Source organism: Macrobrachium nipponense, chromosome 4 (genome assembly GCF_015104395.2).
Source record: "Macrobrachium nipponense isolate FS-2020 chromosome 4, ASM1510439v2, whole genome shotgun sequence".
NCBI lineage: Eukaryota > Metazoa > Arthropoda > Malacostraca > Decapoda > Palaemonidae > Macrobrachium > Macrobrachium nipponense.
The window spans coordinates 124173358-124188681 of NC_061100.1; the positions used below are offsets into that span (position 1 = coordinate 124173358).

Consider the following 15324-nt stretch of genomic DNA (forward strand, 5'->3'; position numbering starts at 1 on the left):
AGTCTGACTACGTTCAGACTATCGAGAGGTTGACAGGAATAAGATTACAGTCTTCCTTTTCCGTCTGAAGAATGGGATAAGCTGGCAGTCACAACTATTAAAGAATATGCAAATATGTTGTTGACGGCCTTTGGGCTCAGAGATTTGCGTCTGTCAAACAACAAAGCCCTTCACGATCTTTGAGTTCTGTGGAATCTCGAAACTCGCTCACCATCTACTTTTTGTCTCACCTGTTTTCTCGGAGTCAGACACTCGTGCGAGATCAGGCGACATATAGTAGCCCTGAGTTTCTTGTTGACGAAGTCAGTTGCGTTTATACACCCCCGATGATCGTGTAACATGAGACAGGTTGGACTGTCAGGCATTCTTCCTTCGGGACTGAATCGCCTTTTTGCTCCTCGCTCCTTTCTCCTGGCACCAGAAGCTCGAGTCAGGAGTTGATTCGCTGACGACGTTGGGTTGCGTTGATACACCCCCAAGGTTTGCTTAGATTGAATCGCCCAGGCAGTCCAGACACTCATCCTTCAGCGAAGAATAGTGCCTTATGGTCTTCAGGGTACAGCCTTGCTGTCCTTGATTCGTCTGACTGGTCAACTGGTCGGTCACCTGACTTTAGTACAGACGGACTGACTGTGCATGTCCAGATCGAAGCTTTCAATATGGAACTTAGACGTAGTCTGAAGTTCTTGATGTTAAAGCATTCGAACCTCTCCTACCTGTTAACTTTTTGCATGTGATCAGGAAGGCCTTCTTCTAACCACCCTAGATACGACAAAGAGGGTTAGTGAAATTTTAAGCCATCGTCACAAGTTTTGGCTTTAGAGAAGACAAGGCGGTGTGCTCTCTAAGCCTTCCGTTGTGGCCTAAGAATGGAAACCCGTTTTGTCCTTGGGCCAGGAGCTTGGAAGCAAGGATGGCACAAGTTAGTGGGCAGGAGCCAGAGAGAGTCCTGTGCCCTGTCGGGTCTCTCAAGTTTTATCTACATAAAACTCAAGAAAGTCGAAGTCATTCGGGCAATCTGCAGTGTTCCGAAAAAGACCAGACTTGCCCATATCGAAGAACACCCTGGCTTTAGTGTTAAGGAGTTCTTTCAAAAATGCTCCTTCATTGTGTTTGCACAAAGATTTGAAATCTTTTTATCTAAATGCTCACGAGGTGAGGGCGCGGCCTCGGAAGCATTTCAACAGAGCATGGCACTCAGTAACATCCTGAGTACCATGTTTTAGCGAAGCAACTCTGTGTTCACTTCACACTCCCTGCGAGATGTGAAGATGGCATATGAGATCTGCTGCTCGCTAGGGCCATACGTGTCTGCAGACACAATCTTGGGGGCAAGAAGTACCACTCATCCTATCCTGTAGAAAATGGTTAGGAAGAGCTCTTAATTTAGTTGATGAGTCGCCGACAACGGCGACTTCTTAACTCTTAAGCCTTAGTTAAAACACCTTAACTTTGGCTAGGTTGGTCAGGTGGTGATATATATATATATATATATATTTACTTCTTAGCCCTCTCTCGTAGTAGCCATCTTGCTTGGTGAGACGTACCCGCGTGAAGTCAGATTAATCAACAGATATCACAAGTTTAACATAAGACTAGAATTTGAGAAATATCTAGAAGTGTTCGTGAACTATCGGTGATAAGATTAGTGTGAAAATAGTAGGATAAAGCGTCTTCTAAGTTAGTTTATCAAGTGTAATACTATAAATCAGAACAAGATGGCAGTAAGTTCCAACTGCGGGAAGAGGTGGCGTAATTTGGCGTGTTTAGCAGATTCGCAATACGATGAGGTAGCAGGAAGGGAACTGGCATTTCTCATCTATGAAATCAGCAACAGTCCTAACCAAAAAGATACAAAAGCATTCATAGATATATTAGAAGGATATAATCCTTCAAACTGGAACAAATCTAATGAAAACATCTTGAAAATAATTGAAGAAGTTCCAAATAAAATCCAAGTGGTCAAGAGACTCATAAAGAAAAAAAATATACATAAACCAACATATTATTCCGACAAAGAAAATGAATAAGGTGAATCTTGTGAATATCCTAATTGATGCATTAGGAAAAAGAATGCCAAAAGCATGCAAACTGTGTAAGGTTTGGTATAGCATAGTCAATCCACAAAACCTAATCAGAAAATGTGCTGCATGCAACATTCCGACCCATCCACAGTGTGCTGAGGTAATACAAGATTTGAGAAAAGATACAAGAATTTTTTGTTCAACATGTCTATCATGGATAGACAATGTTATTAAATCAAGATTGAATGTACAAATAGTTGAGGATGAAGAAGAAGAGGAAGAGGAAGAAGAGAAGAAAAAGAAGAAGAGGAAAACGGAAGAGAAGTAAACAAAAATGAAATGACAGAAAAAAATAAGGAACAAAGACAAGATAAAAGTATGGATGCAGAGATACTCATTGATACATATAAGAGGCAATAAAGCAGCATACCTACGAAAGAAATAAATTACGATATGACAACAGAAAAGCAAATCCCGAAGAGGCTCTACCCAGATCTACACAATGACGGGAAAGAGGAAAAAATAGACAAGAAAGACAAAATCTGCAAACCTTTTGAAAAGAGGGAATTGCAGATTTGGAGAAAGATGTTACTACAAACATCCTAATATATGTCAAAACTATGAAATATATGGTAAATGTGCATACTTAGATGGATATGGGGATGATTGCAGAGATCTGCATCCAAAAATATGTAAAAACCTAAAAGAAGGAAAAGGATGTAAGTTCGACAAAAAATGCAAATATATGCACCCTGTAGCCATGAATCATAATCAAATAAATAACCAACCAAGTAATAAAATCCAAAATAAGAAAGAAACAAATAAAGAGAGAAATCAAGAATATCAGGTAAAAGAGAAAAGCAAACCACCAATGAGATATGCAGAGGTGTCAGCAAAAAATTTCAAAGCATCAGCTCCGAAATTCTACTCAAGAGATAATAACTGTATTTATTATGCAAGAGGATATTGCAGAAACGGAGAAAATTGCAGATTCAGACACAAATGAATAATTATGATGAAGGAAGATCAAATATTATGGAAAAGTTGGATTTTTTAATGTCAGAATTTCTGGAAATGAAAAAAAGAACAACATACCAGAACAGGAAAGAGACATGGGAAAATCCTTATTACTACCATTATTAAATGAAGGAGAAAACACGCAAACCATCATAGTGATGAATGCGCAGGGTTAGTTACGAGTAACTCAAAAGAAAAATAGAGTACTTAGAAGAACTAACCCAAAATGAAAAGAAAATAGATACGTATAATGAATATAAGTGAAACCTGGTATTCCCAAGAGACTGGGAATGATGATCAAATAAAAGGGTTCCAAACTTATAGATCAGATAGAAAAAAATAGGAATCAAGGGGGAACCGCAATATATGGGAAAGACAAAAAACAAGGAAAAAATATATTGAGAAATATAGTAACTCAGAATGTGAACTAATAGCGGTAGAATTTGAATCTGAAAAATTGATGAACATAGTAATATATAGACCTCCTAATACTAAAGAGTTTGACTTAATAATTGAAAAATTGGATGATATATGTAGAAATCACAAGGACTGGACTATTCTCCTATCTGGTGACTTCAACTTTCCTTTCGTAGAATGGAAAGAACGAATAGGAGATTGTGGTTGTACTTATACATATAAAAAAGAGAGTAATAGTAGTGCAGAAGATAAGAGGCAATTCGAAAAGCTATTAGATATGCTACTAGAATACAACATTCAACAAATAAATCACCTGCCAACAGAAAGGAAAATACTTTAGACCTAGTATTTGTGAACGAGATGAATTATGTTAAAGAAATAATAGTTATAATGCGAGTATTTCAGACCATAATGTCATAGAATTAACAGTTCATTCCAAAGCAAGTGAAAAGAGATAAGCAAGAAATGAAAAAGTGGAAGGATATGGAAAATACAACTAGCAGGTAAAATTATAAAATGGTCAGAATTATGAAGAATTAAACAAAGATTGGGATAACATTTTCGTAAGTGATGACTAATTGGGGGGTAAATACGGAGATATTATATAAAATATTGGAGAAAATAGTGGAAAAATATATACCGAAGAAGAAAAGTAAACATCCATTCATGCATACCAAGAGACAGAAGGATCTTGTTCCAGAAAATCAGAAAGTGGAAAAAAGGTCTTGCAAAACAAAGAAAAAAATGCATGGAAAGTTATAGAACTAAAAAGTAAGATAGAAAATGCAGAACCAAAAGATTATACAATCAAAAGAAAATGAAAAACGGGACTTGGAAGAAGAAACCCTATTAAATATCAAGCAAAACCCCAAAACTATTATCTCATATGCGAAGAAGATGAATAAAAGAAGAATAGAAATAGGCCCTCTGAGAATTGAAGGGAGATTAACGAATGAAAAAAAGGAAATTTGCAAACATACTGGCAGAACGATATAAGAGAGAATTCACCCCTAGAATAGATAATGAAGATAATGATATAGAAGTAGGGGAAGAAAATAGTGAATATTTAGCTGACATAGAAATTAATGAAGCTGATATTGTGCAGGCAATTAATGAAATTAAAAATGGAGCTGCTGCAGGGCTGGATGGAGTCCCTGCTATTTTGTTAAAGAAAGTAGTTCATTCTATCGCAAAGCCACCTGCAATATTATTAGACAAAGTGTAGATTACAGGCAAGATTTATGATGAGCACAAATTAGCATATATCACCCATACTTTCAAAAGTGGATCAAGACTAGAGGCAAGTAATTATAGGCCTGTGAGTCTAACATCACATATTATGAAAGTGTATGAAAGGGTAATGAAGAAAAATATTATGAAACATTTATTTAAAAAATTAAAAATAAATTGTTTAATATAGGACAACACGGTTTCGTACCCGGAAAAAGTACACAAACCCAACTGTTAGTCCACCGTGAGAACATATTCAAAAATATGAAAAGCGGAAATGAAACAGAGTGGTTTATCTAGACTTTGCAAAAGCTTTTGACAAAGTAGACCATAATATATTAGCAAAGAAAATTAGAAAACACAATATCGTAGATAAAGTAGGAAGATGGTTAAAAGAATTTTTACACAACAGCAGATAGTTATTGCAAACGATGAGAAATCGGATGAAACCAAGGTAATATCCGTGTGCCACAAGGTACGGTGCTAGCTGCAATATTGTTTGTTATTATGATTGAAGACATAGACAGTAATGTTAAGGATTCGGTAGTGAGTAGTTTCGCTGATGACACAAGAATAAGTAGAGAAATTACTTGTGATGAAGATAGGAACGCTCTACAAAGAGACCTTAACAAAGTATATGATTGGGCAGAGGTAAATAGGATGGTATTTAACTCTGATAAATTTGAATCAATAAATTATGGAGACAGAGAAGGAAAGCTATATGCATATAGGGGACCTAATAATGAGAAACCAATCACAAATAAGGAAGCAGTTAAAGACCTTGGTGTGATGATGAAATAGGAACATGTTATGCAATGATCAAATAGCAATTCTGTTGGCAAAAAGTAAGCAAAAATGGGAATGTTGTTACTGGCACTTTCAAAACAAGAAAAGCTGAACACATGATTATGCTTTATAAAACATATGTTCGTAGTCCACTTGAATATTGAAACAATATGATATGGTACCCACACTATCAAAAGGATATGCACAAATGAGAGTGTACAAAGGTCCTTTACACGCTAGAATAGAAGAAGTTAAGGACCTAGACTACTGGGAAAGGACTACAATCCTTAAAATTAAAATATAGTCTAGAAAGGAGAAGAGAACGCTACATGATAATTCAGGCATGGAAACAGATAGAAGGAATAAAAGAAAATATCATGGAACTAAAAATATCAGAAAGAGCAAGCAGAGGTAGATTAATAGTGCCCAAAACTATACCAGGAAAAATAAGGAAAGCACACAGGACATTAATCCACTACGCACCAGCATCGATAATGCAGCGTCTATTCAATGCGTTGCCAGCTCATCTGAGGAATATATCAGGAGTGAGCGTAGATGTGTTTACGAATAAGCTCGACAAATATCTAAACTGCATCCCAGACCATCCAAGATTGGAAGATGCAAAAATATACCGGAAGATGTACTAGCAACTCTCTGGTAGACATTAGAGGCGCCTCACACTGAGGGACCTGGGGCAACCCGAACGAACTGTAAGGTAAGGTAAGGTCTATGGTATGGTCAATATGGTCTAGTCACGTCGTGGTCTCGCCCCTGTTGACAGATCATCTGGAGTGCACCAGCTATATAGGTCTCTACCTCGCTGCAAACTCTAGTAGCACAAGCAGACTTAACGTGGCAGTAACCACGAAGCCAGCTATTGCTAAACAGGTGGAACCAAGATGTAAATCATCTGCATGCATTTGTTTCCTAAATCCTTCTATTCTGTCCCTTCCACCTCCAAAGGTGGGATTCAGCTATATATATATGACAGGTAAGTTTCATGAACAAAATGATATTGTTATGATACAATAAAGTTTGTTCATACTTACCTGGCAGATATATATAATCAAGTACCCACCCACCTCCCCTCAGGGGACAGTGGAAATAAAAATTATGAATAGAAAATGTGGGAATGGTTCCTGATACCCGCCCCCTTCCCCAGCGGCGGGAATGGGTACTAACCACCTGGCCGACCACTGCGTGTGTCGGAAGTTTTTAAAATTCTGTCGGACTTCAGAAAATACAGCTATATATATATCTGCCAGGTAAGTATGAACAAACTTTATTGTATCATAACAATATCATGTTTATCATTCAGACAGCATTTTAGAACAGATTACTCAAATTAACATTATTCCTTATAGGAAAAATTTGTTCAGTACTGAAGACAGTTTGTCATTCAGACACCCATGCAGAACTGATTAAGGGCGCCGGCCGGCCAATATAGGACTAAAAATGCAAAATCATGAAAAATTTCATGGAGCTTTCATATGGCTATGGAGAATGCGTATATGATTTATTTCATCAAAATTCTGCTTACTCTCATAATTACAGAGGTAAAAGTAACTCAGTAAGCCAAAAACTGATCCGTACAAGAGAATGCAATATTTCTTCTGTTAAAGTAAATTTTGTTAATTATTATTAAACAAGTTATGAGCAATGACATCTGTAGAGATTCCATGAGTCACCAGACGGGAAGACAGCTTTAAACCCTTCAGTGCAAGTAGTAACTTGAAAGAGACTACATACATGTTCGAGTTTTACCTCTGACATTCACTTGCTTTTATGTCTGTTTTTCTTGGTTTTGGCAAGGTTTTTATGCCAAAGAGGAAAAGACAAGCAAAACATCTCACTAACATACAGAAGAAGAAAATTTGCTCTAATAAGAGTTCAGAAGATCATAATATTGGTGATATTAGCGGAGTTAGTGAAGGAGAGAGAGTGTTGCGCAGGCTACGATCTTTGAGCAAAAGGATCTTCATTTATGATTGAATTATGATAAATAACATAGTTTTATTTTATTAATACCCAAAAAGGAATATAAAATTCATAATAATCCTGAATGATTAACATTGTCTTTGCAAAAATACAAAGAAAAACTTTGAATGGCCGTATCTCAAAACTATATACTTATTTACCTTCAAATTCCATCTTCTCACTTAGTTTTAAAGCTATAATATTGAAATTTGGTATAGAACTTAGAAAGACATTATAGAACAATCAAATCTACCCCTTTTTTCCAATTTTTGTGTCATTTTTTTTCTTACATTTTTTCCTGATTTATAGGGCTTATTTTTTTACCATAATGAAAAAAAATTGTCTAGCCCAAAGAAAGTGCTTTTAGAAAAAAAAACTCTACACTTGATTGGAGGTTTACATCAGGTCTATACAGGCATTCCCTGGTTCTTGGCAGGGGTTCTGATCAGCAAAAATACCATTAACCCCTTCTTTACCGGGTGGGTGAGCAGAATGTAAACATTGCGTTCGCTGCCGAACTGAATCTCTCGGTAGTGACTCCAGTTTGGAGGGGTGCTGATCGTAAAAATATTTGCCAAAAATACACTAATCAAGACCGGCTAATGAAATTATCAGGTATTATTAGCACTATAATAATGCATATTCTCTGTTTTAGATTTTGTTTATCATCCTACAGGGAAAATAAATGATTTTATGAAAAAAAATGTGAAACTCAGTGTCCCTTGTACAAGGGACACTGGTGGTCGGTGAGAAAACTACGGTCTTAAATAGAAATTCGGTCTTACAGAATGTTGGTATATCGCACCTGGAACATGCACATAAAGTATTATCAAAATAGAACAGTAAATAAGCACGTAATAACAAAAAAAAGAGAGCAAAAACTAAAGCGAAAGCCCCGACAATAAATATGGAAATCGCAAATTTTATAGTATATCTTTCAAAAATTGGTCGATGTCATTTTCTACGTTTTCTAAGATTAGTTTCATCACAGAAAACAACTTTAGGGGCATCAGGGGTATCTAAACTAATTTTTCAAGTTTCTTGTCCTCAGAAAAAATCGCTTTTTTCGCTTTTTTTTTTCTCTGGTTTGGTTTTTTTATATATAAAGTTACTATAAGGCTTTATTTCTACCTTCATTTATCTGGTGTTCATATCTTTTATTTGTAAAATGTAATAAGTGAATAAATAAATAAATACAGTAAATGATGATACAACTGGTTTTTTACTTGGGTAGAAGTTATTACATGTTTACGCTTGTCTGGTTTTGTGATTTTTTGTTGAGACGCAGTTCATCTGTCACCTACACACTACTATAAGCAGTAATAATATTTTTTTGGATTCATCATACGTCTGGCATTGTGTCATACTGTTTATTTTGCTCCAAACTCTTCAAACCGAAATTACAGAATGATTGGAAGTCCCTATCTGAAAAGAGGAGTTTTGGTGGTACTATGCGTACCACCTTTATGCACCCGGTGCGGTGTAGTAGACTTGAATGGTGGTACCCACCTATCTCCAAACAAACTTTCGGTAATGAAGAGGTTAACCAGGGAATAGCGCCTCTTTTAGGTATGGTATGGTGCCACAATGCTATTTTCGGGATAAATCGCCCTGGCGTCACAAAACCGAAAGTCAGAGGTGAAAATCATATGTGGTTTGGAGATGTCCCAATCACCTTATTAAGTGGTATGAATGTCAAAGTCCTGTCCTTGAAAAATGACATTAGCCGGCCGGCACTCTTAAACCTGAGTACTGGTATCACTGTAGTTTTGAAACTAGCAGAACAATGATGGGGATAGTTAATACCCTTAGGTGGACCATTGGTGTGTGTTAGGTATTTGTTTATAACTACCTATTACCAGAGGTTATATTTGTGTTTACAGATACTTACTACTCATTAAGCATAACTACCCTGTTAACTATCTTGTCTTCTTTTAAACTGTATATCATTATAAGTTAGTCTTAAAAATAAAGTCATTCAAGAAGGATCTATCTGAGTTTCGTGTCCATCCAAATATACTTCAATGGCGACGAGGAACTGACTCACGAAAGGGAAAATTAAGGATGGCGCATTTGGGGAACATAGCAGCATATGACAAATCCGAGGACTTTGAAGATTATGTCGAAAGATTTGATCAGTTCTGCTTAGCAAATGACATAACAGAGGAAGATAAGAAACGGGCAGTTTTCTTGAGCGCCGTCGGCGCTCCTACATATGGACTTCTGAAAACATTGCTTGCCCCTAATAAGCCCTCATCAAGGACTTATCGAGAACTTACTGAGCTTTTGAAAAATAACCTCCACCCAAAACCCATCCTGATAGCTGAACGTTTCAAGTTTTACAATAGGAAACAACGTCCAGGAGAATCCATCACTGATTATGCAACGGAGCAGCGGAAATTGGCGGAAACATGTCAGTTTGGTGCTTTTCAAGAGGAAGTTTTAAGAGACTTGTTTGTTATTGGATTGGCCAACCGCTCGGCACAGAGGAAACTATTAAGTGAACAGGAGCTTGACTTAAAGAAAGCATTTTCGATTGCGCTAAGTCAGGAAATGGCTGATGAAAACGTCACGAAGATTCAGGGTCAAACTCAGGAGGTAAAAAAAGTTGTTGGGCCAAAAGCTTCTCTCCTTGAGTGTTACCGTTGCGGGAAGACAAACCATAAGGCTGATGTTTGCCGAATGGAAAAACACACCACTTGGTTTGTACAGATATACACGTTTACCATATGGTGTCTCAGCAGCACCACAACTTTTTCAGTCTTTAATGGATAAGGTTCTGCAAGGAGTGCCTTGTGGATGCAACATAGATGATATTAGTCTTACTGGGAGAACCGAAGCTGAACATTTACACAATCTTGAAAAGGTACTTGAGCGGTTGCACATCAATGGGTTGAAATGTAATTTGTCGAAATGTGAATTTATGAAGCCCTCCTTGAAATATTTGAGTTTCATTGTAGATGAAGAGGGCATTCATATGACGGAGGATGCCATTGCAGCAGTCACGGAGGCACCAAGGCCAGAATCAAAGTCTGAAATGCAATCCTTCCTGGGGCTGGTAAACCATTACCGTCGCTATGTGCCAAATCTCTCATCAGTCGCAGCGCCTCTCACGGAATTACTGCATAAAGACAGAAAATGGCATTGGTCAGTAGAGTGTGAAAGAGCTTTTTCCGTGATTAAAAAAATGCTGACCACTGAAACAGGAGTATTAGTGCACTATGATTTGAGTAAACCTGTGACGTTGGCAGTAGATGCATCACCCAAAGGACTTGGAGCAGTGCTTTCCCATATCACCAGTAACGGAGAAAGACCAATTGCTTATGCATCAAGAATGTTAACGGGTACAGCCAAGAATATAAAGGCTCATATTCGTGTAAGAAAGGATGCAAAACCAATCTTTTATAAAGCGAGGACAGTTCCTTATGCAATCAGGGATGCTGTGAATGCAGAACTTAAAAGACTAGAATTGGAAGGAATTATTGAGAAAGTTGACTATAGTGAGTGGGCGGCACCTATAGTGCCCGTTTCAAAAGACAATGGTTCCATTAGGATCTGTGGTGACTTCAAGGTCACCATAAATCGTTATGTGGAAAACCCTGAACATCCAATGCCAAATCCAGATGAACTATACCACCCACTGAACGTAACTATTCCCAAATTGAGCGTGAGGGTTTGGCAATCATCTTTGGACTACGGAAGTTTCATCAATATTTATATGGTCGTAAATTCACCCTTATTACAGATAACAAACCACTGTCATACATTCTGGGACCCAGGAAGGGCATTCCAGTCCTTGCAGCTGCAAGAATACAACGCTGGGCTATACAGTTAGCAGCTTATGATTATGACAGTGAATTACATCGTTCATGTGACAATGGAAATGCTGATGCACTCTCACGGTTGCCTTTACCAGATTGTGACTCCGATGCATCAGATAAGCATGTAAACTGGACACAAGAAGCAACTGCATTTAACATGCACCAGGTGAACTCTCTTCCTGTTACTGCGAAATCTGTTGCAAGGGAAACTTTGCATGATGCTGTACTGGCTAGAGCTTTATATTATACAAGAAATGGATGGCCAGACTCTGAGGACATAGCACAGGAACTGAAACCCTTCCATAGCCGTCAGCGTGAGTTTTCAATTGAAGAGGGATGTCTTCTATGGGGTGCCAGGGTGGTAATACCGTCGAGGTATAGGATTCAAATCTTAGAAGAGCTACATGGTGGTCATCCGGGGATTGTTAGGATGAAAGGATTAGCTCGCTTGCATGTGTGGTGGCCGAATATCGATCAAGATATTGAAAACACTGTGCAAGGGTGCTCTGCTTGTCAGGCTACTCAGCCAATGCCGACTCGTGCTGAGGGTAATCCGTGGAAATGGCCTTCTGGTCCGTGGAAAAGAGTACATGTTGATTTCGCAGGACCATTCCTGGGACAAATGTACCTCATTATGATTGATGCATATTCAAAATGGCCAGAAGTACACCCAATGAAATCAGTTACAACTATGAATACCATCGAGATCATGCGGCGGGTATTTGCTCAGCATGGGGTTTGTGTAGAGCTCGTGTCTGATAATGGAAGACAGTTTGTGGCTGAGGAATTTAAAGAGTTCATGACCCAAAATGGTGTAAAGCATATACTGATACCCGCTTATCACCCAAGCAGTAATGGGCAGGCCGAAAATACAGTAAGAACATTCAAACAAGGAATGAAAAGGGCGATGAGAACATTGCAATCGTGTAATACATCTTTAAATACCAAGTTGTGTCAATTTTTACTGACTTACCGAACTACACCTCACTGTACAACAAAGCGCACGCCTGCAGAGCTCATGGGTCGGCAGTTACGCACTCGCCTTGATTTACTACACCCAGATGCATCTCAGCGAATTGAAAGAAAAGCCTCAGAGAACGAGAAACCAATGAGGGAACTCGATATAGGGGACGTGGTACTGGTTCGGGATTATCGTCAAAATACCAAGAAGGGCATATGGACTCGAGGAGTTGTGGTTCTTAAATTGGGTCCATGCACATACAATGTACAAGTGGACGGTAACTTAATATGGAAGAGAGGCATATTGATCAAATGAGACTGATCTCCAATGATTCTCAAGATAACAAAAATGAACTTTTAGCACGTGATTTTTCAGAGTTGGTCAGCTATCCAGACCCGCCATTACCAAGAGAGTTCATAAATACTCGTGAAGAGTTAGGCGATGCAGTTGCAGGTGCAGAGAAGAATGAAATCCCAAATGTAGAAGAAAAGGAGGCGGCAGCTGCAGAAAAAATATTGGGAAATGAAAATGGTAATACTTCTGATGACTCACCTGATAGTTCGATATCTGAATTACCAAAACTTCGAAGGTCTACCAGACAAAGTAGATCACCTGACTATTTTAGAATGTAAAATGATTAATAGTATTATGTATGTTTTGTATTATTTATTCAAAGCTATGCCACCATTTAATTATTGATTGCTTTATCCTTTTATTTGCTTTAATCTTTCATTCTTTTTCCTGAGGGGAAAAGGTGTTAGGTATTTGTTTATAACTACCTATTACCAGAGGTTATATTTGTGTTTACAGATACTTACTACTCATTAAGCATAACTACCCTGTTAACTATCTTGTCTTCTTTTAAACTGTATATCATTATAAGTTAGTCTTAAAAATAAAGTCATTCAAGAAGGATCTATCTGAGTTTCGTGTCCATCCAAATATACTTCAGTGTGCATGTGTGAAATCACTCTTAACTATACTTTGATTTCAACTAGTTTTTTTTTTTAGTAGCAGTTTTTTTTTCTTTTTTTTATATATACAGATTTTTCTCTAGTTTGCTAATGCAGAGTTTGTTCATCATTTCAAAGGTTATATTTTGTTTCTTTTAAGGCTCAGAAAATTGTTCCTGAGAATGAATGGAATGACTTCATATCCTGTATGAAGGAGAATTTGCCTGCTGCATTTAGAATTACTGGTACCAAGAAAATGGCTCAGGCATTGTTACATGTCATGCAGAAAACATTTTTTGAGCCATTATCGCAACTGACACCTCCAGAACTTACAGCCGAGGAAATTGCTGCTGGAGAGGAACCCATTAAGCCTCTTAAGCCAATGTGCTTACCATGGTTAGTGATTTTACTATTTTTATATATAAAAGAATTTTTTACAATTAGAAGTGAATATATTTAACTTTAATACAAATCATGTATTTCTTTGTTGTTGGATGAAAGGAAATTCATATTAATCCATTCCCTGACTATCCTGAGAATACTTATGAACTATGGCCTTGTACTTTTAGTTGTTTGGAAAGACTATTGTGCTGGCATTGTCTGTCTGTCCGTACTTTTTTCTGTCTGCCCTCGTATCTTAAAAACTACTGAGGCTAGAGAATTGCAAATTGGTATGTTGATCATCCACATGCTAATCATCAAGAATACCAAATTGCAGCCGTCTAGCCTCAGTAGCTTTTAGGTTTATTTAAGGTTAAAGTTAGTCATAATCGTACTTCTGGCAGCACTATAGATACCAACAACATAGGGCACCACCAGACCGTGGCTGAGTTTAATTGGGCTTAGATGCGGCCACAACTAGAGAGAGAACTTTATTGCACCAAAGAAACTTCAGCGCATTTTTTTCTTGTTTTAATCATGAAAATCCTCATTTATTACCATGTTTTAATCATGAAAATCCTCATTCATTACCATGCAATGTCCATCCTTATTTTATCCCTACTTTTATGATCCTGATTTTACTCATTCTTTGATGCAATCCCATATTCCATTCTTCCTTTCCCGTTAGCAAGCGTGTGCACTTTCCAAAGCAGGTGGAGTTGTCTTGTTTACTGTATGACAGAGCTTAGATGTCAGTTGCTTTGAACAGTCAAGATGAGTAACAGTGAGACTGATAGTAACAATTATGCTAACCCAGTGGATTCAGATGAAAATAGCATTGTCTTGACACACGGTAGACCTATTTCTTTATCTTTTTATTTTCAACATTGAGGTTTAAAATTAACCCTTAATGGAGGGATTGATCCTCGGAAGTAGTAATAACAGGTTTGGGGTGATGGATGGATTGATCCTGTAGAAAAACAATATGAAGCGCCATCGATTTGGAAAAAATCGGGTGGGAGAGAGGTGCCAATACTTCTATAGCGCATTAATTCACTAATGGCAACTTTTACACTGGCTAAAACCACGAATGAAGCGTCCCAGGACTTCAGTTCTGCTTGTAACTTCAAGGGGAAATGTATTGCATCTTTCACATGACGTCTTTTTGTAAATTTGCTCGTAAATATACCAAGGGGTTGCTGTTGGTAATTGTGGTTGTCTTTTACGATAGTATGTCGGTTGTAAATGTAATTTTACAAAGAAAAGTCAAAGAAATATTAGAAAAAACATGTAAAAGTAAGAAAACTTACTGAATCTTCGTTCTCGGTAAATTTATGTAAATATTTTTCAACAAATATACCAAGAATTTGTTATTGTTTTTATTTATTACTACTCTACACAGAAGGTTGCTCCATGGAGGTAACTCTCTTGGCACATCTACTAGGAGTTCCAGTAGGTCTGGAAACCACTCTGCTTTCGGCCATAACGGGGCTACCAGGGTCATCTTGAGGTTCTGAGACCGCATTACCCTATTCAGAACCTGACGGATTAGACAAAATGGAGGAAATGCGTACACGTCCAGATTGTCCCAGGGGTGTTGTAGCGCATCTTCTGCTACTGCCTCTGCGTCTGGGACTACTGAACAATACACTTCCAACTTTTTGTTGTACCTGGTTGCGAATAGGGCTATGATCGGTCCTTCCCACAACATGAGCATCCTGTCCACTACCTGTTGGTGTAGGGACCACTCCGTTCCC

The 15324-nt window shown here is 37.8% G+C and overlaps 1 protein-coding gene across 2 annotated transcripts in view; it reads left to right on the forward strand.

Moving 5' to 3' along the window:
* Nucleotides 1–15324, forward strand: part of LOC135211125 (tRNA (cytosine(34)-C(5))-methyltransferase-like) — a 149447-nt gene that overhangs the window by 45533 nt on the left and 88590 nt on the right. For both annotated transcript variants that reach the window (XM_064244239.1, XM_064244238.1), the window contains exon 3: nucleotides 13347–13582. In XM_064244239.1, the coding sequence (XP_064100309.1) occupies nucleotides 13347–13582 (236 nt within the window). The remainder of the gene's footprint in view (nucleotides 1–13346; nucleotides 13583–15324) is intronic.